At 37.8% G+C, this 27820-nt stretch overlaps 1 protein-coding gene and 1 pseudogene across 1 annotated transcript; both read right to left on the bottom strand.

Annotated features, from left to right (window-relative positions):
• Positions 1–1072: 1072 nt before the first annotated feature.
• On the bottom strand, positions 1073–3306 carry LOC134474363 (zinc finger protein 709-like; annotated as a pseudogene).
• On the bottom strand, positions 3301–13202 carry LOC134474390 (zinc finger protein 431-like). The gene is made up of 3 exons (XM_063242219.1): positions 13082–13202; positions 12822–12882; positions 3301–3589 (listed from the first exon to the last, which is right to left on the bottom strand). Exons 1-3 carry the CDS (start codon positions 13200–13202, stop codon positions 3316–3318), a joined length of 456 nt encoding a protein of 151 aa, XP_063098289.1. The 3' UTR covers positions 3301–3315.
• Positions 13203–27820: the final 14618 nt, after the last annotated feature.

Here is a 27820-nt window from a genome sequence, read left to right as displayed (position 1 = left end):
CCCAATATATATCTTTGACATCTTATCATCTTCAGAGTAGTTGCCTCTACTCTTGGACTTGATACCAGCAAGCATACCAAATGTGAATAAAATCAGTCAAGGCCAAATAACATTCAAACAAACCAGCTTCAAATAACATCAGTCATAGCAAGACAATGTAAGTAATACAGGGTTTCAGTTTTAGTTAATAGGAAATTAAGGACAATTACCATCATGCTATAACCTGCCACTTTTGCGTTATCTCTCTGTGCCCTCAAATCTAATATGAGTATACAGACCATAACAAAATATAATCAAACTAAACAGAGCAACAGAACTACTGTAGCTTTTAAATCCTGATACACTTTTAACAATGTGCTCTGCCTTCTTTATTTAGGCAATTCCTCACCTTTCTCCTCCTCAGGATACTATTATTCACTGTTCAGAGTGATATTAGTTTAGTCTCTTATGTTCAATTTCAGCATACATAAAAATAAAGATGTCTACTATGAAGAGAATGAGACACATTATGGTAATCATTATCAACTTCTCCAAAATCAGTCTTGAAAATCACAAAAGCCTACATCATCCTGTAATTATTTGATTAGTTCTATAATGTTCAGTATATATTCAATGCATGTGAATATGGGAACAACTATTCTGAAGAAAACTAGAGACAGTAAGATAGAAAATGAACATCTCAGTGGACTTGCTTTGAAACCTGTGTTTCCTTGTTTCCCTATGAACTGTTCTGGTTTGTCATGTTTAATCTTACCATCTTTAAGATAAAAAACAAGTTTGTAGAACATATAAGCATAATAATAAGTTCCTGTTGGATCACTGAGGTGAACCGTTTGCAGTGTCATTATTTGACTATCACTTTGTATGTTTTAATTTTGTAACTTGAACAATTACTTCTAAGATGACAATATGTAACTAATCAACTAGTGATTTCTTATTGTTTATTTTTTAGAACTTCTGTATTATTTCTACATTTTTTGGTTTTTTTCTTTAATAATTATTCACCAAAAATATAAAAATTAAGGTTTAAAGACAAATGTATTAAGTACATGGGCACTATCCATACTTGAAAGTGAAACGCCCATTTCAGTTTACCATGTTTAATTACAAGATGCCATGTTTGACATCTAACTTCTGTGTTGATTATTTCTTCAGGTCTACTTGGAATGTTAAAGTAAACTTAGATGTAAACTGTCTGAAGAGTGCTGCTTTTTCTATGTTTTTAACAAGAAATATGGATTGCCATATTTCTCACACTGTTAATACACATATGATCCAGTGAGCTCTTTCAGATATGTAACAATGATCATGTGTACTAAGAGTATTCCCATAACACATAGGATTTATCTCTTGTGTGAGCTTCTTCATGTATTTCACTTACAATCTGGCTGCTGAAAGTGTCTCCACTTGCTTACGTAGCCAGTAGTTCATCCCCAGTGTGAATTGTTTCATGTGTTTTGCAATGACTGTATGTGGTAAAAGCTTTGCCACATTGTTATATACATAGGGTTTCTCACCAGTGTGGAGTCATTAATGTATTTTACAAAATCCATATGTGGTGAAAGCTTTCCCACATTCTTCACATAAACAGGGTTTCTCAACAGTGTAAATTTTTTTATGTATTGGACAATGAACATTTCTGCGGAAACCTTTCCCACATTCCTTACATATATAAGTTTTCTGCCCAGTGTGAAGTTTTTCACACATTACGCAATATGTTCTTGTGCTCAAAAAATTTTCATGATGCTTATATACACTGGTTTTATCTTAAGTGTGAACTTTCATGTCGCTTACAGTGTCCATGTCGGGTAAAATCTTTCCCACATTGCTTACATACATATGGTTTCTCGCCAGTGTGAATTCTTTCATGTTGCTTACAATGTTCATGTCGGGTAAAACCTTTCCCACATTGCTTACATACATATGGGTTCTCGCCAGTGTGAATTCTTTCATGTTGCTTACAATGTTCATGTCAGGTAAAACCTTTCCCACATTGCTTACATACATAGGGTTTCTCTCCAGTATGAAGCCTTTCATGCTTTTTACAACCTGCCCGTGTGTTAAAAGCTTTCCCACATTGCTGACATACATATGGTTTCTCTCCAGTGTGAATTCTTTCATGTTTCTTACAATGTGCATTTTCGGTAAAACCTTTCCCACATTGCTTACATACATATGGTTTATCGCCAGAGTGAATTCTTTCATGTTGCTTACAATTTCCACATTGGGTAAAACCTTTCCCACATTGCTTACATACATAGGGTTTCTCTCCAGTATGAAGCCTTTCATGTTTTTTACAACCTGCCCGTGTGATAAAGCTTTCCCACATTGCTTACATAAATATGGTTTCTCTCCAGTGTGAATTCTTTCATGTTGCTTACAACTTCTATGTTGGGTAAAAGCTTTCCCACATTGCTTACATACATAGGGTTTCTCTCCAGTATGAAGCCTTTCATGTTTTTTACAACCTGCCCGTGTGTTAAAAGCTTTCCCACATTGCTGACATACATATGGTTTCTCTCCAGTGTGAATTCTTTCATGTTTCTTACAATGTGCATTTTCGGTAAAACCTTTCCCACATTGCTTACATACATATGGTTTATCGCCAGAGTGAATTCTTTCATGTTGCTTACAATTTCCACATTGGGTAAAACCTTTCCCACATTGCTTACATACATAGGGTTTCTCTCCAGTATGAAGCCTTTCATGTTTTTTACAACCTGCCCGTGTGATAAAAGCTTTCCCACATTGCTTACATACATATGGTTTCTCTCCAGTGTGAATTCTTTCATGTTGCTTACAACTTCTATGTTGGGTAAAAGCTTTCCCACATTGCTTACATACATAGGGTTTCTCTCCAGTATGAAGCCTTTCATGTTTTTTACAACCTGCCCGTGTGTTAAAAGCTTTCCCACATTGCTGACATACATATGGTTTCTCTCCAGTGTGAATTCTTTCATGTTTCTTACAATGTGCATTTTCGGTAAAACCTTTCCCACATTGCTTACATACATATGGTTTATCGCCAGTGTGAATTCTTTCATGTTGCTTACAATTTCCACGTTTGGTAAAACCTTTCCCACATTGCTTACATACATAGGGTTTCTCTCCAGTGTGAAAGCTTTCATGATTTTTACAACCTGCTCATGTGATAAAAGCTTTCCCACATTGCTTACATACATATGGTTTCTCTCCAGTGTGAATTCTTTCATGTTGCTTACAACTTCTATGTTGGGTAAAAGCTTTCCCACATTGCTTACATACATATGGTTTCTCGCCAGTGTGAATTCTTTCATGTTGCTTACAATGTTCATGTCAGGTAAAACCTTTCCCACATTGCTTACATACATAGGGTTTCTCTCCAGTGTGAATTCTTTCATGTTGCTTACAATGTCCAGATTTTGTGAACCCTTTTCCACATTGCTGACATGCATAGGATTTCTCTCCACTGCAATATTTTTCATGGATCTGAACTTTGTGGTGTGTTTCTGCTTCTTTCACATTCACATTACCTTCTGCAGTACAAAGGAATACTTCTTTACACTGATTCCAAGATGTATGTCCATAGGATTTCCCTAGCTTGTCATTTCTGTAAAAAAAAAATCACATATAGGATTAATAACCATATTACAAAGTTTTTATTGAAGAGTTGAACAAAACTGTTTGCAGTCTCGCTGTTTGAATCCCCACTTCATATGTTTCAGTTTGTGTTTCATTAACTATTTCTATGAGCAGCATATGTAATCATTGTCTTTAGATTTCTTACTGTTTATTTTCACTTTGAAAGTGGTATTATTTCTACTTATTTTGTTTTTTTTAGTCTTTCCTTACATTAAAGAAAAAAAAGAAAGATTCACAGTGAAATGGGTCTCAGTTTAATGACTGCATTGATGTCAAGTTCTGTTTTTAATGCCTGCTAAGAAATTCTGACCATGAAGCAACAGAATGGCCTTGTAAGATATGTTGAAAACAACCATTCCCAAAAGACTGGCATACATTTAGAAATCTTAAAAATTGGTACTTTGAAATGCAGAATCTTTAGCTTCACTTTGGGCATGGGCACATATGTGTATCACATACAGATTATTCTGATATGTTTCCCCATTCCAATCTCCCTTCTGTCCTTAACCTGTAGTTCCCTTTTCCATATTGTCAGTCTTACTTTTCCCTATCAACTTTCTTTCATTACATTCCACAATTTATATTTTGGTGTCTCATCTAAAAGAAACCCTGTGACCTTTTATGTTTTATAGCTGAGCTATTTCACTGAATTGATGGGTGAAAGACCCATCTATTTCTTATGGCAAATGACATTACATTATTTATTTTTTGACATTATATAACACATTTTTTTCTTTTCTGGGCTGGGAATGAACAACAGGTATTAGCATAAAATCTGTAGCTTTTTAAAAATCTATTTTAAGAGATTTTTGCTGATCATTAAGCTGTGAAGTTTAAACTTGAAATTGCCATTCTGCAAAATCTGATTCCTATTGTGCTGGGTTTACAAGAATGCACAATCACAGAGAGTCTATTAATATTTTCCTTCTCCACAAATCCAGTGATAGATAGATAAGCTTCAAGGCCTGATCTGTTATAACTTAATCTGCTTTGTATGTGAGTAAGCATGTATCAGTATTTTATGCAGATTTGAGATTTTAAAAATATCCAGGACAAGTGTGAGGGGATCAATTTCTAGAGACAACTGCATACTGATATTCAAAATGAGTGCAATAACATTCCACCAGGCTACTAAGAATGTTAATCAGAATGGCTGATTCTCTACAGAATGTCTTGGAAACATGAGCACTCAGTTTTCTTTCAAATTCTATTGCAAACTTAGCAATTGTTTGATAATGAATGTGTTATATTCACATGTAGACATGGGTAGAAAAACTGAAGGCAACTCAAAGTGTATTATTTTCGTATTCATCTATATGCAATGTCATACATTTTCATGATTTAATTCGCTCATATATACACTAGCTTATACATCTTCAGAGAATATTACTGACATTAAATTGAATGGTGTCTCTTTCTTTGGTTGTCATTTTTCTGCTACTCACTAATTACTGAGGAACATTCCTCTCCTTGTGAGTGCGAATTACCTTAAGTAGCTCCAGTAAATTTTGCCTTCTTTTTCAGCTTCCTGGATATCCCCGAGTCCTCCTGAATTGTAGACATAGAAATACCAGGACTCTTTAGAGTAATACATACAAATTAATAGGTTTTGTTTAGATTTATGATATAATGTGTCCAGGTCTGAGCTATTTTTAAAAATATTTTCATATTCTTTTTCATGAAACATCACTAATGAGCAAGAAACAATATTCTGACAGCATGAGGGGCAAAAAGATTTTATCCTTACCTATCAGAGTCATGTTCCTAAAGATTTCGCCCATCACATCTCTGTAGAGCTTCTTTTGGGATGGACTCAGCAAAGTCCACTCCTCACTGCTGAAGTTCACGACCACATCCTCAAAGGTCACCACCTCCTAAAGGATCATACATATATTTCTCAATGGAATGTTGAGACCCCAGGTTTGGGATATCTTAAATTTTCTCCTAGAAATCTGAATCAAAAGCAAAGTGTGGTGGTGCATATCTATAATCCCAGCACTCAAAAGGCTGAGACAGGATGGCATCAGTGTGGTCAGGGCAATTCTAGGCTCCATAGGGTGTTCAAATCCACCTGATATACATACAGAAAGCTTGTCTCAATAAAACAAAACTAAACTAAACAAATACAACCAAACAAAACAGCTGAATGAAGACTGATTTCTTCGAATTTTAATCCATGTCTTGGTCATTAATTTTGTGTATATACACATTTCTGAAGACAGCAAATTTGATGCTAGATTGCAACTCACTGCTAATGTAACAGCCAAATAGGAACACTGATTCTTGTGCTGAATCATGGCAAGATTCCCCTTGCACTGTCTCTAAAGCAGAGCTCACAGTGAGAAGCCTGCAGGACCAGCAACCACAAAGCACAGAGGCAGATAAATATCCCATCAATTGACTGGAAAGTCAAGCAAGCACCTCCCCTCCCCGGTCAGCAGTGGTGGTTTGGCAAATTGCAGCCCTTCCAGGGGGAAAACCAGCAGCAGCTCCTGAGATCCATGCCAACCTGGAATTTAGGACACTGGGAAGCCAGTCAAGCACCACTTCTCCCTGGTAAGTGGTGGCAGTCTGTCAGACTGCAGCCCTTCCAGGGGGAGAACCAGCAGCAGCTCCTGAGATCCATGCTATGTTGAAACTTAGAATGCTGTGAAACCAAACAACCAGCCTGTCTCGCTAGTAAGCAATAGTGAACCTACTGATGCACCACCTAGAATCAAACATCCCACTTCCCTATCCCTCTTCTCCTGTCACCCCCCACCATTAGCAAATGGGAACCAGAAATCTGAGCATCTCCTGGGAAGTTGACCATAGCAAATAAGGGGGACTTCCTTCTACTATTTCTTTTAAGGAAAATGTTTTTATTATTGTTTCACTCTATTCTGATTAATGGTACTGCTCCATTCAATATTCTGTTTGGATAAGTTCTATAACATTCTGTATTTAATGTCACTTTGATATATGTGATTAAAGAACAACTATTACAAAGATAACAAAATATACTGTGATACCTATTACTGTTATCCCAGTAACCCGTTGTGAAGTTGGGTACCAATTTCACTGTGTGATCTTAGTTGGCCTTATGCTGCCTTGTTCTGTTGTATTTTACCAATTTCAATATTCAAAAAAAATCTTATCAATCACTTTGATAGACTACAGATGATGTCTCTTCAAATCTCATTTAAGCCAATGAGTACTTTGTTCTTAATATACTTAAGCAGAATTTTGAAACATTAATTTGCTTTCATAGAACAAAACATAAATAACATCAAATATGGTACATAAATAATAACTCAAGTGTTAGTGGAAAATGGCTGTATTTTTAAAATATGTATATAAAATGAAACCAGGCCCAAGCTGTAAATTATACCTCACTGTCACCAAGTGATCACTTTCAATTCAAATATAAGAAATATATCTTGGGAGGCTGGTGAAGGAGTTCTTCCTTGAATTTGGGGCTATCCTAAGTTACAGAGCTGTCTAAAATAGACAATCCCTGACTGAGACACCGAACAAAGTGAAACTTAAAAAGAGACTGCATAAGATATCTTTGGTTTGTTTTAAAACATTATAGGCACACAATACAGAAAAATTCCAACAACACACAACACTTTCTGAGGAACAATGTGGATATCTTCCATACTACACAGAAAACACTTTCATAGTTGGGTATTTAGCTCAGTGGCATGAACGCCTGCCTGGAAAGCATAGTTCACCAGGTGTTTGGGAAGCCTTTCTCCACTGAGGCACACTACTACAAATCCCTGAATTCTCAGGACCTTTGTCACTACCTGTCCTGAGGATGGAAATATGAGAACATACTATAATTTAAGGAGATCACTATAAATACAAAAAAGCCAAGTTTAAGTTGAGCCATTGTGGCCATGAGGCCACATATTACAGACATTAATAAATTCCAGACATTCCAGATCTGCTACTCTGAGGAAAGTGAGCAGAGACCAAGTTCATTACTGCTCTACAAGCTACAAATCATCATGGTCAGGGTCTTCCCAAGCTCCTTCCAATGCCTAAGATGGTGGAGTTATCAGGCTAGCAATGAATTTGAAAGATGATACTTGAGTCTGCTGCTCTCATAGTGAAGCCAGGGGTTTGGGGACCCCCAAATCACCCTTGCCAATAGCAAGAGGCAAAAGGGACAGTGAATGACCCATGGGCAATGCTGCAGGACCTCAGAAGCTGAAGCTAACTAAATACCTGGGGCTCCAGACACCGGAACTACTCCTAAATACTTGTAACTGGTTTCACCCAATCCACCCTATTTCTGGGCTTCCATCCACAACCTCACTATTCCATGGTTCCAGGATCTCTCAGGTTCTTTGCTAATCAAGCCACAGGACATCGAATGTACTAAATGAGATCCAGCAAGCATTTTGCTACCACTATTGTACTCAGAACAGATAAATCATGCTGAGACAACAGAAGAGACAGAAGTCACATCCAGCAATGGCCCGCCTGATTGGACAGTTCATATAGCCTGCCCCTTCATCACTGATTGCGTCCTGCTCTACTGCTCTCCATCTGAGTCAAGAATAAACAGGGAAAGGAACCCCTCCCTGAAAGCGAGGGTCCCAAATGATAGACTGTATTGCAGAGACTTCTGGAGCTGTCATTCTTCTACAGTGGTGAACTCAGCTCGACAGAGCAGTGTTTGTACTGAAGAGCTTTACCTCAGGCTTTTAATTTTCAAATCCGTTTTATTTCAAGGAAAAAAGAGCGCATCAAGTAAAATTGAATTTCAAAACATGTCAATCAGGGAGCAAAACTGGTATATACATTGCACATTGTCATCCCCAGATCATTCACCCAGACCACAAGACATCTCTAATCAGTTTTCCAAACAGTCTGTTACAGGCACCTGAGTTACTTAAATACTCTTGGCATGAACCAGGGCTAGGTCCTCCAAGGAGCCCATGCAGGAGACCAGATACCTTACAACTATGGGGAAGACTGACACCTCATGCTATGGGCCAAGGCTCAAGACAATGATAAGCAAATTCTTCCATATCCTAAGGATAGATATTCTAAATAGTTCCCTAGCACTCTGAGGAAGTCAGGAGTCACCATTCAAAGAAATGTATCCTTATCCTAAAGAGTGACATTCTAAATAGTTCCTATCATACTGAGGAACTCAGAAGTCACCCTCCCAAACCCCTAAGGGAAGAGTCACAGCTGCCTAAGAATGCCTGCTTTCTATGTGACTCCCTTCCCCCTTTGTTCCCAATTTAATCAGCTTTACCTGAACTTAATAATCCTATTGGGTACCATAGCTCTTTCCCATCTTATACCCATTTACATTGTGAGTTTCTAGTTTTCCCCACCTTAAACTCATTTCACCACATGATTTTACTCTATAAAGTTCCCTGGAAAGGACAATGTTTGGCAACCTGCTCAGGACTCCTTCGCTCTCTGAGGCAGCTTTCTTTCTCTCAATAAGTACATTCTTATCTTAACCTCTGTTGTTCCTAAAATTCATTCTTTGACTTTACAGAAAAAAAAAACCCTCACATTAAACATAGTAGACTGGGAGATTCATTCTGCTATAGCAATATCGATATAAACATTTTTCTTGCTTGAAGTCAGAGAAATCAGTTAAAGTTTGTATCACACAATGTTGATCTCACCTTGCCAGGTATAATTGCATTGAAGGCCTTTATCCCTGCCTTTAAGTGCTGCTTCTTTTTCTGAAAGTCAACTAATCTGTAATTTTGGCTATGGAATCTAAAATGCATTAAGGAAATGACTCAAAATTTCTTATGAATGGTTTATCACCAGCTGTGGAGGCAGTCAGAGAGCAAAAATTCTTTGTTTTGATTTCTTCATTCAAACCAAAGGATGTATTTGAAAGAGTTTTACCCTAGAAACAATTACAGGACCTCATGGTGGTTGTTCAAGGTGGAAGAATGTGAAATCAGGGGTGCTTACTCATATGGTCACTTCCTCTTTTCCCCTTGAATACAACTTCCTCTTTCCTCCCCAGGGTCCTAAAGAAAATTCCCATCAGCTCCTGGCATGACATAAATGTCCCTTCCAAGCACCACATGCAGTCAAAAGTCACATATACGCCATATCCCCCTAGTCAGTTGGAAAAAAAAAAGCTGAAGTTTAAGTTGAGCCATTGTGGCTATGAGGCCCTGCATAGCCTCATAGTCTTGGTGGCTGTGGGCTCCTCTCCATATTCTTTAAGTAAAGGACCACGTTTACATTTCTTATATTCTGCTTCTCTATTGTGCTAATTTATCTCCTCAGTAACCTCAGTAATCTAACCCATTTTAAACCTATCTCACTACATGATTTTATTCTATAAAGTCCTTAGAAAAGACAGAGTCCTTTGCTACTAGCTCAGCACCCCTTCTGTTTCTCTCAGACAGAAACTTTCTGATAGGATTTTTGGTGTAGTAAAGAAGAGAATATTAATTCAAAATGGCCTTTATTCTAAGATGATAGAACCCCAGGACCACTGGGCATCTGGCTTTTTCTTCTGGAAATGTGTGGGAGGCATACATATAGTTTTTGACTTGGGTGGTGCTTAAAGGTGGCATTGGTGATATGCAAGTAGCTGATTGAGATTCTTTTCTGGCCACAGTAGGTTGAATAGGAGAGAGGAAAGTGACTTCAAGGTAAAGTCCACTGATTCCACTTCCCACTTTGAAAATATCCTATTTAGAGAAAAATACTTTCACTTTCTTTCTCTCAATAAATATACTCTGCTCTTCAACTCTGTTGTTCCTAAAATTCATTCTTTCATTTTAGAGAACACAAACTTATACCAGACATATAAGGTCAGGAGTTTCATTCCACTATATCATGGTGTGGCTGCCTGTATTTCTAACTAACTCAGCTGCCTGTAACTTTAAGAATTGTTTACCAATTTGACTTGGAGTAATTGTAGCAAATAAAATGTTCTTAATGGATATAGGGAAGTATACCATTAAATTGAAAAAAATGATTATCACAGTTTTTTGACCCAGCATTAGCCAACATTTTTAACTTTCAAGTATGTGGGAAAACAAAAAATAAAAACAACTCAGAAAATAGCAATCTTATAGGGGACATTACATCATTCACTGTAATTGCCATGTTATCTTCAGGTATTTCTTAGACCACAAAAGAAACATAGAGCCTATTAAATAACACGTATCAGTTTCAATAAATGTGCTCATAGCCCTGCATCTTGAAAACTGTGAATTTTTTTTTGTATGAGGGTTTGCACTCATAACTTTTGGCTCTCCAGGCAGCTGCTTGTGTCACTGAGCTCAATCCCCAGCCCCAACAACTTTAGATACTAAATATAACTATTAACAAGGTTTAATTTGCCATTGACCTATTTAGTTATAGACTTTGTAAACCTACATTTTCACGAATGAAATTATTTTCTTTCTTTGCAATTTATATTACATTTTTTTTTAGGTATGACGTATCAAAGTTACAACCTAGCACTTCCCAGGAAGGCGTTTCTGCCTGCTGAGCTAAAGCCCTGGCCTGTATTAATGAATATTTTTAAATGTATAAACATCATCTTATCCATTCAAATAGTATTGTGATTTCAGCAAAGGATGTCAATATAGACAGAAATTGATATACAATCAGAGAGGAAATGGAACCTCAAGGAGTCAATGCAAAAAACTAAATACAACAATCACTGCTACAGGCACAGCTTTAGAAAGGCAGACCTGAAGGTGAAGATGCAGTGACCATGTCTACATGCTCCTGAACAGAAAAACAACAGCTTGAAATGTACTACAGTTACCACCACCTCCTCCAGGAAGTCCAGATATGCATCAATTACCATACTCAATGACCAGAACAACTGGCCTATTGTTCCCACAAAATGCCTTGGCTCTTTCCACATACCTTTTCTCGCTGACTTGTTCCCCTGATTAATAATATTAGTTAAGCAGCTATAAGCTTATAGGTTGATTGTAGTTTGAGACCCTCACTGTACTCACATTGTGACTTTCCTGCCTAAAAAATTCTGACCAGGAAGTAACAGAATGGCCTTATAAGACATTTTGAAAACAACCATTCCCAAAAGACTGGTACACACTTGGAAATCTTAAAATTTGGTACCTTTTGAAATGCAGAATCTTTAGCTTCACTTTGGGCATGGGTACATATGTGTATCATATATAGAACATTCTGGTATGTTTCCCCATCACAATCTCCCTTCTGTCCTTAACATGTAGGTCCCTTTTCCATATGGTCAGTCTTACTTTTCTCTATTAACTCTCTTTCATTTCATTCCACAATTTATATTTTGGTTTCTCATCTAAAAGAAACCCTATGACATTTTAGGTTTTATATCTGAGCTATTTCACTGAATTGATGGGAGAAAGAACCACCAATTTCTTATTGCAAATGACATTATATTATTTATTTTTTGACATTATATAACACAATTTTTTTTCTTTTCCATGCTTGGAATGAAGAACAGCTATTAGCATGAAATCTATAGCTTTTTAAATCTGATTTAAGAGATTTTCACTGATCATTAAGCTGTGAAGTTTGAACTTGACTTTGCCATTCTGCAAAATCTGATTCCTAGTGTGCTGGATTTACAAGAATGCACAATCACAGAGAGTCTATTAACATTTTCCTTCTCCACAAATCCAGTGATAGATAGCTAAGCTTCTTCAAGGCCTGATCTATTATAACTCGATCTGATTTGTATATGAGCAAGCATGTATCAGTATTTTATGTGCATTTTGAATTTTTAAAAATACATCCAGGACAAGTATGAGGGGATCAATTTCTAGAGACAAATGCACACTGATATTCAGAATGAGTGCACTTAACATTTCACCAGCCTTCTAAGAATTTTACTCAGAATGGCTGATTCTTTAGAGCATGGCTTGGAAACATAAGCACTCTGTTTTATTTCAAATTCTATTGCAATCATAGACATTTTTAGATAATGAATGTGTTGTATTCACATGTATATATGGGTAGAAAAACTAAAGGGAGAATGTCATAACTCAAAGTGTATGCCTTTCATACACATCTATATGCAATGTCATACATTTTCATGATTTAATTCCCTCATCATACATACCCTAGCTTATACGACTTCGGAGAATATTACTGACAATAAATTGAATGGTGCCTCATTTGTTTGGTTGTCATTTTTCTACTGACTCACTAATTACTCATGAACATTCCTTCTCCTTGTGAGTGCGAATTACCTTAAGTATCTCCAATAAATTTTGCATTCTTTTTCAGCTTCTTGGATATCCCCAAGTCCTCCTGAATTGTAGACATAGAAATACCAGCGCTCATTAGAATAATACATACAAATTATTAGATTTTGTTTAGAGTTATGATATAATGTGTCCAGGTCTGAGCTATTTTTAAAAATATTTTCACATTGTTTTTAATGAAACAGCACTAATGAGTGACATAAAACATTCTGACAGCATGAGTGACAAAAGTATTTTGTCCTTACCAATTGCAGTCATGTTCCTAAAGGTTTCGCCCATCACATCTCTGTAGAGGTTCTTTTGGGATGGACTCAGTAAACTCCACTCTTCATTGCTGAACTTCACCACCACATCCTCAAAGGTCATCACCTCCTAAAGGATCATATATATATTTCTCACACAAATGTTGAGACACCAGGTTTGTGATATCTTAAATTCTCTCCTACAAATCTGAATTAAAAGCAACGTGTGGTGGAGCATATCTATAATCCCAGCACTCAAAAGCCTGAGACAGGATGGCTTCCATGAGTTCGGGCAATTCTAGGCTCCATAGGGTGTTCAAATCCAGCTGATATACGTACAGAAAGCTTGTCTCAATAAAACAAAAAAAAAAACTAAACTAATAAAACCAAACAAAACAGCTGAATGAAGACTGATTTCTTCAAATTTAAATCCATGTTTTGCTCATTAATTTTGTATATATACACATTTTTGAAGACAGCAAGTTTGATGATAGATTGCAACTCACTGCTAATGTAACAGTTAAATAAGAGCACTGATTCTTGTGCTGAGTCATGGCAAGATTCCCTGTATACTGTCTCTAAAGCAGAGCTCACAGTGAGAAGCCTGCAGGACCAGCACCCACAAAGCACAGAGGCAGATAAATATCCCATCAATCAACTGGGAAGCCAAGCAAGGACCTCCTTTCCCTGATAAGTGGTGGCAATGTGGCAGACTATGGCCCATCCAGGGGCAAACCATCAGCAGTTCCTGAGATCCATACCGTGCTGGAATTTAGGACACTTGGAAGGCAAGCAAGCACCACTTCTCCCTGATAAGCGGAAGCAGTCTGGCAGAATGCGGCCCTTCCAGAGGGAGAACCAGCAGCAGCTCCTGAGAGCCACACCATGTGGGAACTTAGGATGCTGTGAAACCAAAGAAGCAGCCTGTTTCCCTACTAAGCAATAGTGAACCTACTGATGGAAGGTCTAAAATATAACATCCCCTTTGCCTACCCCTCTTCTCCTGTCACCCCCTGTTAGCAAAGGGAACCAGAAATCTGAGCTTCTCCTGGGAAGCAGACCATAACAAAGCAGACCATAACAAATAAGGGGGACTTCCTTGTACTATCTCTTTGAAGGCAAATATTTTTTTATTACTGTTTTGCTCTATTCTGATTAATGGTATTGCTCTATTCAATATTCTGTTTTGATAAGTACTATAATGTTCTGTATTTCATCTCATTTTAATATACGTGTTTAAAAGAACAACTATTATAAAGATAATAAAATATGCTGTGATACATATTACTGTTATCCCAGTAACCTGTCGTGAAGTAGTGTACCAATTTCACTGTATGATCTTATTCGGCCTTTTTATGCCTTGTTCTGTTGTAATTTACCACTTTCAAAATTTAAAAAAAGAAATAAAAAATCTCATCAATCACTTTGATAGGCTACAGATAATGTCTCTTCAAATCTCATTTAGGCCAGTGAGTATTTTGTTCTTAATATACTTCAGCAGCATTTTGAAACATGAATTTGGTTTCATAGAACAAAACATAAATAACATCCAATATGGTACACAAATAATAACTCAAATGTTAGTGGAAAATACTGTTTTTAAAAAATAAGTATATAAAATGGAACCAGGCCCAAGCTGTAATTTACAGCTCACTGTCACCAAGCGATCACTTTCAATTCAGATATAAGAAATATATCTTGGGAGGCTGGTGAAGGAGTTCTTCCTTAAATTTTGGGCTATCCTAAGTTACAGAGCTGTATAAAATAGAGAAACCCTGACTGTGACACCCCACAGACAAAGTGAAACTTGAAAAGAGAATTCATAAGACACCTTTGGTTTGTTTTTAAGAATTATAGCCATACAATATGGAAAAATTCCAACAATATTGACACTTTCTGAGAAACAATGTGGATATCTGCCATACAACAAAGAAAACACTTGCATAGTTGGGTATTTAGCTCAGTGGCATGAACGCCTGCCTGGAAAGCATAGGTCAGGAGTTTGATCCTTGGTACAAAAAAATCCACATTTTACCTTCATGACACTGGGGCATAATTAGAGATAATCCAAGTTAGATCTCAAGTATGGAACAGAAAATTCATGGGTTGGCAAGGATGTGAAATACTGATTGTTGCCAGAGCTGGTGTTGATCACCTCAAGGAAGCAATCAGAACCCAACTTTAACTTCATACTTACTCTAAGAACTACCTGAATTTCAGTGAAGACCCTCTCTGTTGTATGTCCTGCTATTGGCTTCCTGCATCCTGTCAGTCACTTGCACATCCTTTCCATGCTCCTCTGATCCATCCTCAGCAGGAAACCCTTCATGCCAAACAATTGATATCACTGCAAAATTTCTATTTAGAGCATCTCCTTTACACCACTTAGTAAAGTCCATTGCAGAGCATTTCCATATTTAAACTGTCTATGAACAACCAAACTACTAAATCAGGTCTTAATTCAGATGACACCCCTATTCCTTTCCGTTTAGAACGGTGTGATGTGTATATGTCCCTGCAAATGCCTAAATTTTGGCATTTTTGATGATAATTTAACAGGTAGCCCTTTGTGGAATTCGTCATTAACAAATTTTTACCCTGTCCTTGATAACACTTTCATATTTGCTTCATTGTTCTCAAACTTCAAAACTCTATGGCTGTGCTCACAAACCTAGTCTGTGAGCAGGGGTGCCACATAAACAATTAAGTATGTTCAGAAATTATTTTGCACTGTTCTGTATACTACACAGGAGTTTACCAGGTGTTTGGGAAGCCTTCCTCTACTGAGGCACATTACTGCACATCTCTGAATTCTCAGGACTTTGCCACTACCTGTCATGATGATGGAAATATGAGAACATACTATAAATATAGGAGACCACTATAAATACAAAAAAGCCAAAGTTTAATTTGAGCCATTGTGACTATAAGGCCCTGCATTACAGGCATTAATGAACTTTGGACATTCCAGATCAGCTACTCTGGGGAAAGAGAGCACAGACCTAGCTCATTACTGCTCTACAAGCTACAAAAAGCATCATAGTCAGGGTCTTCCCAAGCTCTTTCCAATGCCTAAGATTGTGGAGTTACCTGGCCAGCAGTGAATTTCAAAGATGATACTTGAATCTGCTGCTGTCATAGTGGAGCCAGGGTTCTGGGGACCCCAAATCACTCTTGCCAACAGCAAGAGGCAAAAGGGACAGTGAATGACCCATGGCCAATGCTTGAGGACCTCAGGAGCTGAAGCTAACTAAATACCTGAGGCTCCAGACACCAGAACTACTCCTAAATACTTGTAACTGGTTTCACCCAATCCACCCTATCTCTGGGCTCCCATCCACAACCTCACCATTCCATGGCTCCAAGATCTCTCAGCTTCTTTGCTAATCAGGCCACAGGACATCAAAAGTACTAAATGAGATCCAAAAAGCATTTTGCTACCAGTATTGTACTCAGAACAGGTAAATCATGATGAGACATCAGAAGAGACAGAAGTCACAGCCAGCAATAGCCGTCGGATTGGACAGTTCATATAGTCTGCCCCTTCATCACTGATTGACTCCTGCTCTACTGCCCTCCTTCTGAGTCAAGAATAAACAGGGAAAGGAACCCCTCCCTGCAACAGAGAATCCAAAATGATAGACTGTAGTGCAGAAGCTTCTTGAGCTGCCATTCTTCTACAGTGGTGAACTCAGCTCAACAGAGGACTGTTTGTACTGAAGAGCTTTACCTCAGGCTTTTAATTTTCAAATCCATTTGATTTCAAGGAAAAAAGAACACATCAACTAAAATTAAACATCAAAACATGTTAATCAGGGGGCAACACTGGTATATACATTGCACAGTGTCATCCCCATGTCATTCACATAGAGCACAAGACATCTGTAATCAATTTTCCAAATAGTACTGTTACAGGGAACCTGAGTTATTTAAATAGTATTCGCAGGAGACAGGGCTAGGTCCCCCAAGGAGCCCATGCAGGAGACCAGATACCTTGCAACTATGGGGAAGACTGACACCTCATGCTATGGGCCAAGGCTGAAGACAAATGAAAAGCAAATACATCCATATCCTAAGGATTGATATTCTAAATAGTTCCCTAGCACTCTGAGGAAGTCAGAAGTCACCATTGAAAGGAATGTTTCCTGTTAAAGACTGACTTTCTACATAGTTCCTGTCATCCTGATGACCTCAGTAGTCACCCTCCCAAACCCCTAAGGGAAGTCACAGCTGCCTAAGAATGCCTGCTTTCTATGTGACTCCCTTCCCTCTTTGTTCCCAATTTAATCAACTTTACCTGAACTTATAATCTTATTGGCTACCTTAGCTCTGTCCCATCTTATGCCCATCTGCATTGTGAGTTCCTAGTTTTCCCCTCCTTAAACTAATTTCACCACATGATTTTACTCTATAAAGATCCCTAGAAAGGACAGTATTTGGCAACCTGCTCAGGACCCCTTCTCTGTCTCAGGCAGCTTTCTTTCTCTCAATAAGTATATTCTTCTGTTAATTTCTGTTGTTCCTAAAATTCAGTCTTTGACTTTACAGAACAAAAACCTCATATCAGACATAGCATACCTGGAGATTGATTTTGCTATAGCAATATCAGTATAAACTTTTCTCTTTCTGGAAGTCAGAGAAATCAGTTGTAGTTTATATTACACAATATTGAACTCACCTTGCCAGGGATACTTGCATTGAAGGCCTTTATCCCTGCCTTTAAGTGCTGCTTCTTTTTTTGAAAGTGAACTGATCTGTAATTTTGGTTATGGTATCGACAATGCATTAAGGAATTGAATCAAAATATTTCTTATGAATGGCTTATCTCCAGCCATGGAGGAAGACAGATAGCAAAAATTCTTTGTTTTGATTTCTTCATTCAATCCAAAGGATGTACTTGAAAGAGTTTTGCCCTAGAAAAATTACCAGACCTCATAGTGGTAGTTCAAGGTGGAAGAAGGTGAACTCAGGGATGCTTACTCACATGGCCACTTCCTCTTTTCTCCTTGATTACAACATCCTCTTTCTTTCCCAGGGGCCTAAAGAAAATTCCCATTAGCTCCTAGCATGACATCAATGTCCCCTCCAAGCACCACATCCAGTCAAAAGTCACATATACCCCGTAACCCCATAGTCAGTCAGAAAAAAATAAAAGCCAAGCCCTTAGTGGCTGTGGGCTTGTCTCCACATTCTTTAAATAAAAGGCCACTTTTACATTCTTATATTCAGCTTTTCTATTGTGCTAAGCTACCTCCTGAGTAATATCAGTAATCTAACCCACTTTAAACCATTTTCACCACATGATTTTATTCTATAAAGTCCCTATAAAAGCAAAGTCCTTTGCTATCTGCTCAGAATCCCTCCTGTTTCTCTCAGACAGAAGCTTTCTGATAGGATTTTTGGTGTAGTAAAGAAGAGAATATAAAGTCAAAATGGCCTTTATTCTAAATATATGGAGAGAACCCCATGACCAATGGGGGTCTCACTTTTTCTTTTGGAAGTGTGTGGGTGGCATACATATAGTTTTTGACTTGGGTGGTGCTTAAAGGTGGCATTGCTGATATGCAAGTAGCTGATTGAGATTCTTTTCTGGCCACAGGTAAGTTGAATAGGGAAAAGGAAAGTGACTTCCAGGTAAAAGTCCCCTGGTTCCACCTCCCACTCCCAAAATATCCTATTTAGAGCAAAATACTTTCACTTTCTCTCTATCACTAAATATATTCTGCTCTTCAACTCTGTTGTTCCTAAAATTCATTCTTGCACTTTAGAGAACACAAACTCATACCAGACAAAGAAGGTCAGGAATTGCATTCCACTTTATCACGGTATGGTTGCCTGTATTTCTAACTAACTCAGCTGTCTGTAACTTTAAGAATTGTTTACCAATTTGACTTGGAGTAATTGTAGCAAATAAATGTTCTTAATGGATATAGGGAAATATATCATTAAATTGAAAAAATGTTTATCACAGTTTTTCTAGCTAGCATCAGCCAACATTTTCAACTTTCAAATATGTGGGAAAACAAAAACTAAAAACAACTCAGAAAATAGCTATCCTTTAGGGGACAGTACATCATTCATTGTAATTGCCATGTTATCTGCAGGTATTTCATAGACCAAAAAAGAAACATTGAGCCTCTTAATTAACAAGCATAAGTTTCAATAAATGTGCTCATAGCACTGCATTGTTGACAACTGTGAATTTTTTTTTTGTATGAGAGATTGAACTCATGACCTTGTACTCTCCAGGCAGCTCCTTGTATCACTGAGCTCAATCCCCAGCCCAAACAACTTTAGATACTAAATATGACTATTAACAATGTTTAATTTGCCATTGACATATTTAATTATAAATTTTGTAAACCTACATTTTCACGAATGAAATTATTTTCTTTCCTTGCAGTTTAAATTACATTTTTTTTTTAGGTACCAAGGATCAAAGTTACAACCTAGCCCTTTCCAGGCAGGCATTTCTGTCTGCTGAGCTAAATCCCTGGCCTGTATTAATATTTTTAAATGTATAAACATCAGTTAATTCACTCAAATACTATTGTGATTTTAGCACAGGATGTCAATGTAGAAAGAAATTGATACACAATGGGAGAGGAACTGGAACTTCAAAGAGTCAATGCAAAAAACTAAATACAACAATCACTGCTACAGGCACAGCTGAAGAAAGCCAGAACTGAAGATGAAGATGCAGTGACCAGGTCTACATGCTCCTGCAGAGAAAACAACAGCTTGAAATGTACTACAGTTACCACAACCTCCTCAAGGAAGTTCAGATAGGCATCAATTACCATACTCAATGAGCAGAACAACTGGACTGTTGTTCCCACAAAATGCCTTGGCTCTTTCCACATAACTTTTCTGGCTTATTTGTTCCCCTGATGAACAATATTAATTAACCAGCTATAAGCTTATAGGTTGATTGTAGTCTGAGACACACACTGTACCCACATTGTGACTTTCCTGTATAAATGACCCCTGACAATAGGTCTGTGGCCAAAACACTGAAGGCCACTCCTGAAAATCCAGGGATATTCTTGTCTCATTTTTTTCTAAGAAAATTTTTTATCTTCTTTTGGTTTGTAACTTCCTCACTTCTCAATGTTGTGAGCCATTAAATTTGGTGCAGTTGCCATCAAACATGGCAGAATTATATTTCTCTTATTTCAATCTAAATATGAAATGTCTGTTAAAGGCCATGTTCCAAAGCCTGGATTTCAAGCTGCTTGTTTGCCTTGAGCTTAACATTTCCATGAGCTTTTATAAGTCCTCCATTTAGTGAACTGCAAATGTATTGGAGGAAGGAGGTCACTGTTGTGCTGTAGCACTATAGGTGTCATTCCTAAATCTGTGTTTGTCACTGCCTCCTGCATACCACTACATGGCCTTTCTTCTTCTGCATCATCATTCAATAATTCCCATTTTGCATAAGTCAACTTTCACTCAGCTCTATTATTGATCTTTTTAAATAGTCTTTCTATCACCTTGGTTGTTTATTATTTTCATTTTAGTTTTTGCTTTAAAGACATAGTCTCACTTTGGAGTTCTGGCCAGCCTTGCACTCACTATGTAGGTTAGGCTGTCTTTGAATACATGGCCATTCTCCTGTTCCAGCCTCTTCATTGCTGGGGAAAAGAGGTGGGCATCATAGCACATGGCATTTGTCTTATTATCCTCTCCTTTAAACTACTATTCTTTCATTTCAGTGGCACTGTCATTTAATCTTGGTGTTTGCTTGTGTCAGTAAAGTTTTCTGAAGCTTGCGTTGAGTTTGTGAACAACAATACAGGAATCCAAGCAACCCAATTGAGAAATGTGGAATTTCATTAGATGGTCTCAGGACTACTTGTACACAGAACCCCCACACCTATTTCAAGATCTAAACAAGAGGCTTTGAACTGGAAAGTTACAGATGTTTTAAAAGATAGAATCACAAAAAGATCCTGTTGGAAATCATTTAGCTAGAATCTTATAATATTTTTTGGATGACAACTGTATTCTGCTTCTTCTGTTGAGCAGGTCAGTTTATTTCTTTGGGTATAGCTCATTTTGCTTTTCTCCTGGGACTTCTACCCTGAGTGATTTTCCATTTTTCAGGGTAAAATACAGGGCACTAGTTAAACGCAATGCTCAAGATGGCATCTATTATGACAAGGTACAACACAGCTAAAATTACAAGCCTCAATATATTCTAGGGTAAAAACACACATATCTATAATCCCAGCACTCAAGAGCCTGACACAGGAGTGCTGCTTTGAGGTTAGGGCAATTCTGCACTCCATAAGGGGTTCAAATCTAGCTGACATCCATAGAGAAAACCTGTCTCAGTAAAACAAAACTAAACTAAACAAATAAAACCAAAGAAAACAGCTGAATGGAGACTGATTTCTTCAAATCTTAATTCCATATCTTGGGGATTCATTTTTTGTATATACACATTTTTGAGACAGCAAATTTGATACTATATTGCAACTCACAGCTAATGTAACAGCCAAATAGGAGCACAGATTCTTGTGCTGAGTCACTGCAAGAGTCTCTGTGCACTGTCTCTAGTGCAGAGCTTATAATGAGAACCTATAGGCCCAGCATCCATAAAGCACAGAGGCAGACAAACATCTCATCAATCACTCTGATGTACTACCAATGATATCTCTTCAAATCTCAATTAGGCCCCTAAGTCCTTTGTTCTTAATATACTTAAGCAGCATTTTGATATTTGAATTTGGTTTCACAGAACAAAACATAAATAACATCAAATATGGTACATAAATAATAACTCAAATGTTCACGGAAAACTGCTGTATGTAAAAAACATATAAACAATGAAACCAAGTGCAAGCTTCCAATTATACCTCAGTGTCAACAAGTGATCACTTTCCACTCAGATAGAAGAAATATATCTTGGGAGGCTGATGCAGGAGAACTTCCTTGAGTTTGGGGCTAGCCTAAGTTACAGAGCTGTCTGAAATAGATAAACCCTGACTGAGATACCCCACAGACAATGTGAAACTTGAAAAGTGACTGCATAAGACACTTTTGGTTTGCTTTAAAAAATTTAGCCATGCAATATAGAAAAATTCCACAATGTTCAACATTTTCTGAGAAAAAAGGTTGATATCATCCATAATATACAGAAAACACTTTCAGAGCTGGGTATTTAACTAGCAGCATGAAAACCTAACTTGCAAGCTTGAGATCATGAGTTCCATCCTTGGTACAAAAAAAATTAAAATTTCATCTTCATTATACTGGGTCATAATTTGAGATAATCAAAACTAGATCTCAAGTGAAGAACACAGAATTCATGGGTTGACAGGGATGTGGAATACTGATTGTTAGCAGAGCTGGTGTTATTCACCTCAAGGAAGAAATCATAATTCAATTTGAACTGCATGCTTACCCTAAGAACTACCTGACTTTCAGTCAAGACCCTCTCTGTTGTATGTCCTGCTATTTGCACACAGTGTCCTGCTGGTCACTTCCACATCCTTTCCATGTTCGTCTGATCCACCCTAAGCAGAAAACCCTTCATGCCTAAACTATTGATATCCCTGCACAATTTCAATTTAGGGCATCTCCTTTACAGGAATTAGTAAAGTCCATTACAGAGCATTTCCATATTTAAACAATGTATATGATCAACCAAGCTATTAAATTAGCTCTTAACTCAGAGATAACACCCATATTCCTTTCCATTCAGAAGGATATCACGCATATATGTTCATGCAAATGACTAAATTTAGGCATTTTTCAGTGAGAATTTAACAGGCACCCCTTTCTGAAATTTGTCCTTAGCAAGCACACTTTACCCTGCCCTTGATGACACTTTTATATCTGCTTTTTTTTCTCAAAATTCAAACCTCTATGGCTGTTCTCACAAACATAGTCTATGAGCACATGTGTCACATGAAGTATGTTCAGAAATTCTTTGCACTATTATTTATCATACACAGGAGTTCACCAGGTGTTTGGAAAGCCTTCCTGCACTGAAGCACATCACTATACATCTCTGAATTCTCTTGATTTGCCAACACCTGTCATGAGGTTGGAAATGCAAGAACATACCAGAAATTTAGGCAATCCCTATAAATACAAAAAAGTACAGGTTTAAGGAGTGCCTTTGTGGATATGAGGCCCTGCATTACATACATTTATAAACTTTAGAACATCAAGATTGCTTATCCCTGGAATGAGAGCAGAGACCAAGCTCAGTAATGCTGCCCCAGCTACAAAATGCATCAGAGTCAGGGGCTTCCCAAGCTGCTTCCTCTGCTCCTTATGATGGAGGTGCCAGGACAGTAGAAAATTTCAAAGATGATACTCCAGTCTGGTGCTATCATAGTTAATTCAGGGTTCTGGGGACACAGAATCATCCTTGTTCCCAACAGGAGAAAAAGGGAAAGTGGACGACCCAAGGCCAATGCTAGAAGAGCTCAGGAGCTGAAGCTAACTAAATACCTGAGTCTACACACACCAGAACTGCTTCTAACCACTTGTAACTGGTTTCTCCCAATTCCACCCTATTTATGGGCTCCCATCCAAGGCCTCACCATTCCGTGGCTAGAAGGTCTCCCAGATTCTTTGCTAATCAGGCCACAGGACTTCGAAACCAGTAAATGAGATCCAGCAAGCATTCTGCTCCCAGTTTTGTAGTCCAAACAGGTAAAAAATGTGTACACACCGGAAAAGACCCAAGAGACCTCCTGCCACAGCTCACCTGATTGGACATTTCATATAGCCCGCCTCTTCATCACTGATTGACTGCTGCACTACTGTCTTCTTTCTGAGTCCAAAATAAACAGGGAAAGGAACTCCTTCCTGCAAGAGAGGATCCCAAATGTTAGAAAGTAGTCAGAGATTTCTGAAGCTGGTTGTCTTCAACAGTGTTGATCTCAACTACACAGAGGAATATGTGTACCAAAGTGCCTTACCTCAGGATTTTCATTTCCAAATCCATTTCATTTCAAGGATAAAAAGAAAAAATAAAACTAAATTTCAAAACGTATGAATTGTGGGGCAACACTGGTATATACGTTGCACACTGTCATCCCAGATCATTCACCCAGAGCACAAGACATCTGTATTCAATTTTCCTAAAAGTACTGTTAGGTGGAGCTGAGTTAGTTAATTATGATTAGCAATGAGACAGGGCTGGGTCCTCTGAGGAGCCCATCCAGAAACCCAGATACCTTGCAACTATGGAGAAGATGGACAACTCCTGCTATGGGCTAAGCCTCAAGACAGAATATCAATAACTTCATCCATATCCTAAGGACTGATATTCTAAATAGTTCCTTAGCACAATGAGGAAGTCAGGAGTCACCATTCAAAGAAATGTATCCTCATAAAGACGGACATTTTAAATAGTTCCTATTATCCTGATGACCTCAGTAGTCATCCTCCCCAACCCCTAAGGGAAGATTCACTGCTGCCTAACAATGCCTGCTTCCTGTGTGACTCCCTTCCCCTTTTGCTATCAATTTAATCATCTTTACCTGAACTATTTATCTTATTGGCTACCATAGCTCTGCCCCATCTTATGCCCATCTGCATTGTGAGTTCCCAGTTTTCCCACCCTTCAACCCATCTCACCACATGATTTTACTTTATAAAAGTCCTTGGAAAAGACAGTCTTTGCCCACCCAGTCAGGACACATTTGCTCTCTTTCTCACACAGCTTTCTTTCTTCCAATAATTATATTATCTTGACTTCTGTTTTTTCTAAAATTCATTTTTTTACTTCAGAGAACACAAACTCATACCACACACAGTAGACCTGGAGTTTCATTACCCTATAGCAATAACAGTGTAAATTTTTCTCTTTCTTGAAGTCAGAGAAATCAGTAAATGATTGTATTCTTAAATGTTGATCTCACCTCTTAAGGGACATTTGCATTTAAAAGCTTTATCCCTGCCTTTTAGTTCTGCTTTTGTTTTCTGAATGTGAACTGATCTGTAGTTTTGTTTATGCTATCTACAGTGCATTAAGGAAATGACTGGAAATTTTCCTTATGAATTGTTTACCACTAACCATGGGAGAAGACACATAGCAAAAATTCTTTATTTTCATTTCTTAATTTAAACTGAAGGATGTCCTTTAAAGAGTTTTGCCCTAGAATAAATTACAGAACATCATGGTGGTAGTTCAGTGTGAAAGGTCAAATCAGGGATGCTTACCCATATGGCTACTTCCTCGCTTTTCCCTGAATACAACTTCCTCATTCCTTTCCCAGGGGCCAAAAAAAATTCCAATCAGCTCCTTACATGATATCAATGTCAGTGCCAGCACCACCAAATTTCAGATAAACCCTATAATCCCATAATCCATCAGAAAATAAGGCAAACCCTTGTTGGCTTTAGGCTCCTCTCCACATTCTTTAAATAGAAAGGACACTGCTACTTTTTCTTATATTCTGTGAAGGGGTTTTGGCCCAGACAGGACTCTGTAGCTGGGAAAGCCTCAACCAGAAGCAGGAAGACCCTATCTCCCCCACCCCTAGGAATTTAGCTGTGAAGCCATCTTCCTGCACCTGGAAATTTACCTATGGTGCCCAATCTATGACCAGTGGGCTACCTGTGCATCACTAATGCTCTCCTTAGGTTCCAACCAAAACCGAGGCTGCTTACACACCCCCATCCCACGTATCCACCAGAAAGATCACCTGACTCCAGTAGTGGGGGGGGGTGCCAGACGTCTCTCTCTATGTTCTCAGAATAAAGGCCTCTTTTTGTTTTATACTTCTCATCTTTTGGAAATAATCCTATCATTGGGTTTCTCTATTGGGCCACAAAATTCTAACAGTACTGGTTCTTGTCTATGTATGAAGCTAATTTACCTCCTCAGTAATTCACATGCTCTATGCCGTGAGTATCCAATTGAAATTAATGCAGTGGGGTTTTGCTTCACTGTATCAGTGTCAATGCAGTGAATTTAATCCTAAAATAAAAATAAATCTTCATACAAGTTTCAAAATAGAATTATTCATCAAAATATATATAGCCAAGGTCCAAGAGGCCTACAGACAGCTTTCAATAATATAATAGAAGCCTTCTAGAAACTGAAAGAATACACAGTTTATCTAATTAAAAGTTGTTCAATCAGCCAATAATGTAGAAATTTTTTCTGAACAATTATAGGTGAACCTTCTCTTTTGTAAGATATAAACTAATGCCATGGCAAAGTCTATCTCTTGCTAAATAATACAATCAAAGCAAGTATTTTACACTTATAATGACTGTTGTATATAATTTTAGATATTGCCACCACTATAATCACTGTGAATTGTATTAATCACTTGAAACTGCAGGAAAAGAAATAAATTTCAGACATTATAAAAGTATAGTCATGTTAATTTGGCTCATGTTAATGGTTGAGGGGAATGAAACTCCTTACCTACTATATATCTGGTATAAGTTTGTGTTCCCTAAAATTGAAGAATGAATTTTAGGAATGATGGAGTTTAAGAGTGGGATATATTTATTGGGAGAAGGAAAGCTTCTGTCTGAGAGACAGGAAAGTTCTGAGTGGTTTGCTAAAGACTCTGTCTTTTTGAGAAACTTGTATAGAGTTAAACCATGGGGTTAGATGGGTCCAGGGGAGGGGAAAAATGGGAATCTGAAAGTTAAGCATAAGGCGGGATAGAAATGTGGTCAACCAATAAGGCTAATTGCTCAGGTAAAATTGATTAAATTGGGAGCAAATTGGGAGAGCAAGTCATAGTAAGTGGGCAGGTTTAAGAGCAGAGACTCTTCTTTTAGAGGGTTGGAATGGGGGCTCTTGAGTTCCTCAGGGTGATCAGAGAACTATTTGGACTGTTGCTCCTTAGCACTTGGTTGTATTTAATTTACCTTTTGTTTTGAGATTTGGCCCACAGCAGGAGGTGATTGTCTCTTCCAGTCCTGCAAGCAATGTGAACTTATTTTCTGGCTCCTTTGAGGGGCAAGCCTTGTTTTTACAGGCAGCTGAGTTAGTTAGAAATATATAGTCAGGGAGACAGGATCAGGTCCTAGATGTAGCCAGCTCAGAAGCCCACATACCTTGCAGCTATGTGAAGACAGATACCTCCTATTATGGGACAGGCCTCAAGAGAAAATACCAAGCAAATGCATCCATGTTCTAATAATTGATTTTCTAAATAGTTCCCTGTCACCCTGCTGAAGTCAGGAGTCATCCTTGCAATCCCATAGAGGAGAGTTACTGCTTTGTAAAATGCCTGATTTCTATGACCTCGCTTCCCCATTTGTCTGCAGTGTAAATGATTTTGCCCGAACTATTAATTATACTGGCTAAACGTAGCTCTGTCCAAAGTTATGCCCATCTGCCTTGTGAGTTCCCAATTTCCCCCACATTAAACCCATCTCACCCCATGATTTTATTCTATAAAGTCCTTAGAAGATACAAAGTCCTTGGCAAGCCACTTATGACCCCTCCTGTTCTCTCAGACAGAAGCTTTCTGATAGGGTTTTCACTGTGGTAAAGGAGAGAATATAAAGCAAAAATGGCCTTTATTCTAAGAAGGTGGATCACATGACCACTAGATGTCTGCCTTTTTCTGCTGGATACATGGTGAGGGGACTTATATCTACTTTTTAAAAAAATTTTATTTAAGGAGAAAAAAAGCAGAGAAAGTGTACAAGTTATATAGATTTACAGAAAAAAAACAGTAGGAAATCACTAGTTAATGGATTACATATTGTCATGTTAGAAATAATTGTTCAAGTCACAAAATTAAA

This window comes from Cavia porcellus, unplaced genomic scaffold (genome assembly GCF_034190915.1).
Source record: "Cavia porcellus strain 051 isolate PalLab524CR breed Dunkin Hartley unplaced genomic scaffold, mCavPor4.1 scaffold_32, whole genome shotgun sequence".
Taxonomy (NCBI): Eukaryota; Metazoa; Chordata; class Mammalia; order Rodentia; family Caviidae; genus Cavia; species Cavia porcellus.
This window is presented reverse-complemented; position numbering and strand designations above follow the sequence as displayed.

Coding starts and splice junctions, on each gene's coding strand:
- LOC134474390 (XM_063242219.1), bottom strand. CDS start 13,202: ATGACCTTTGAGGATGTGGTGGTGAAGTTCAGCAATGAAGAGTGGAGT. Junction 12,883..13,081: donor TAGGAACATGACTGCAATTG/GTAAGGACAAAA, acceptor TCTACAATTCAG/GAGGACTTGGGGATATCCAA. Junction 3,590..12,821: donor ATTTATTGGAGATACTTAAG/GTAATTCGCACT, acceptor TTTTTTTTACAG/AAATGACAAGCTAGGGAAAT.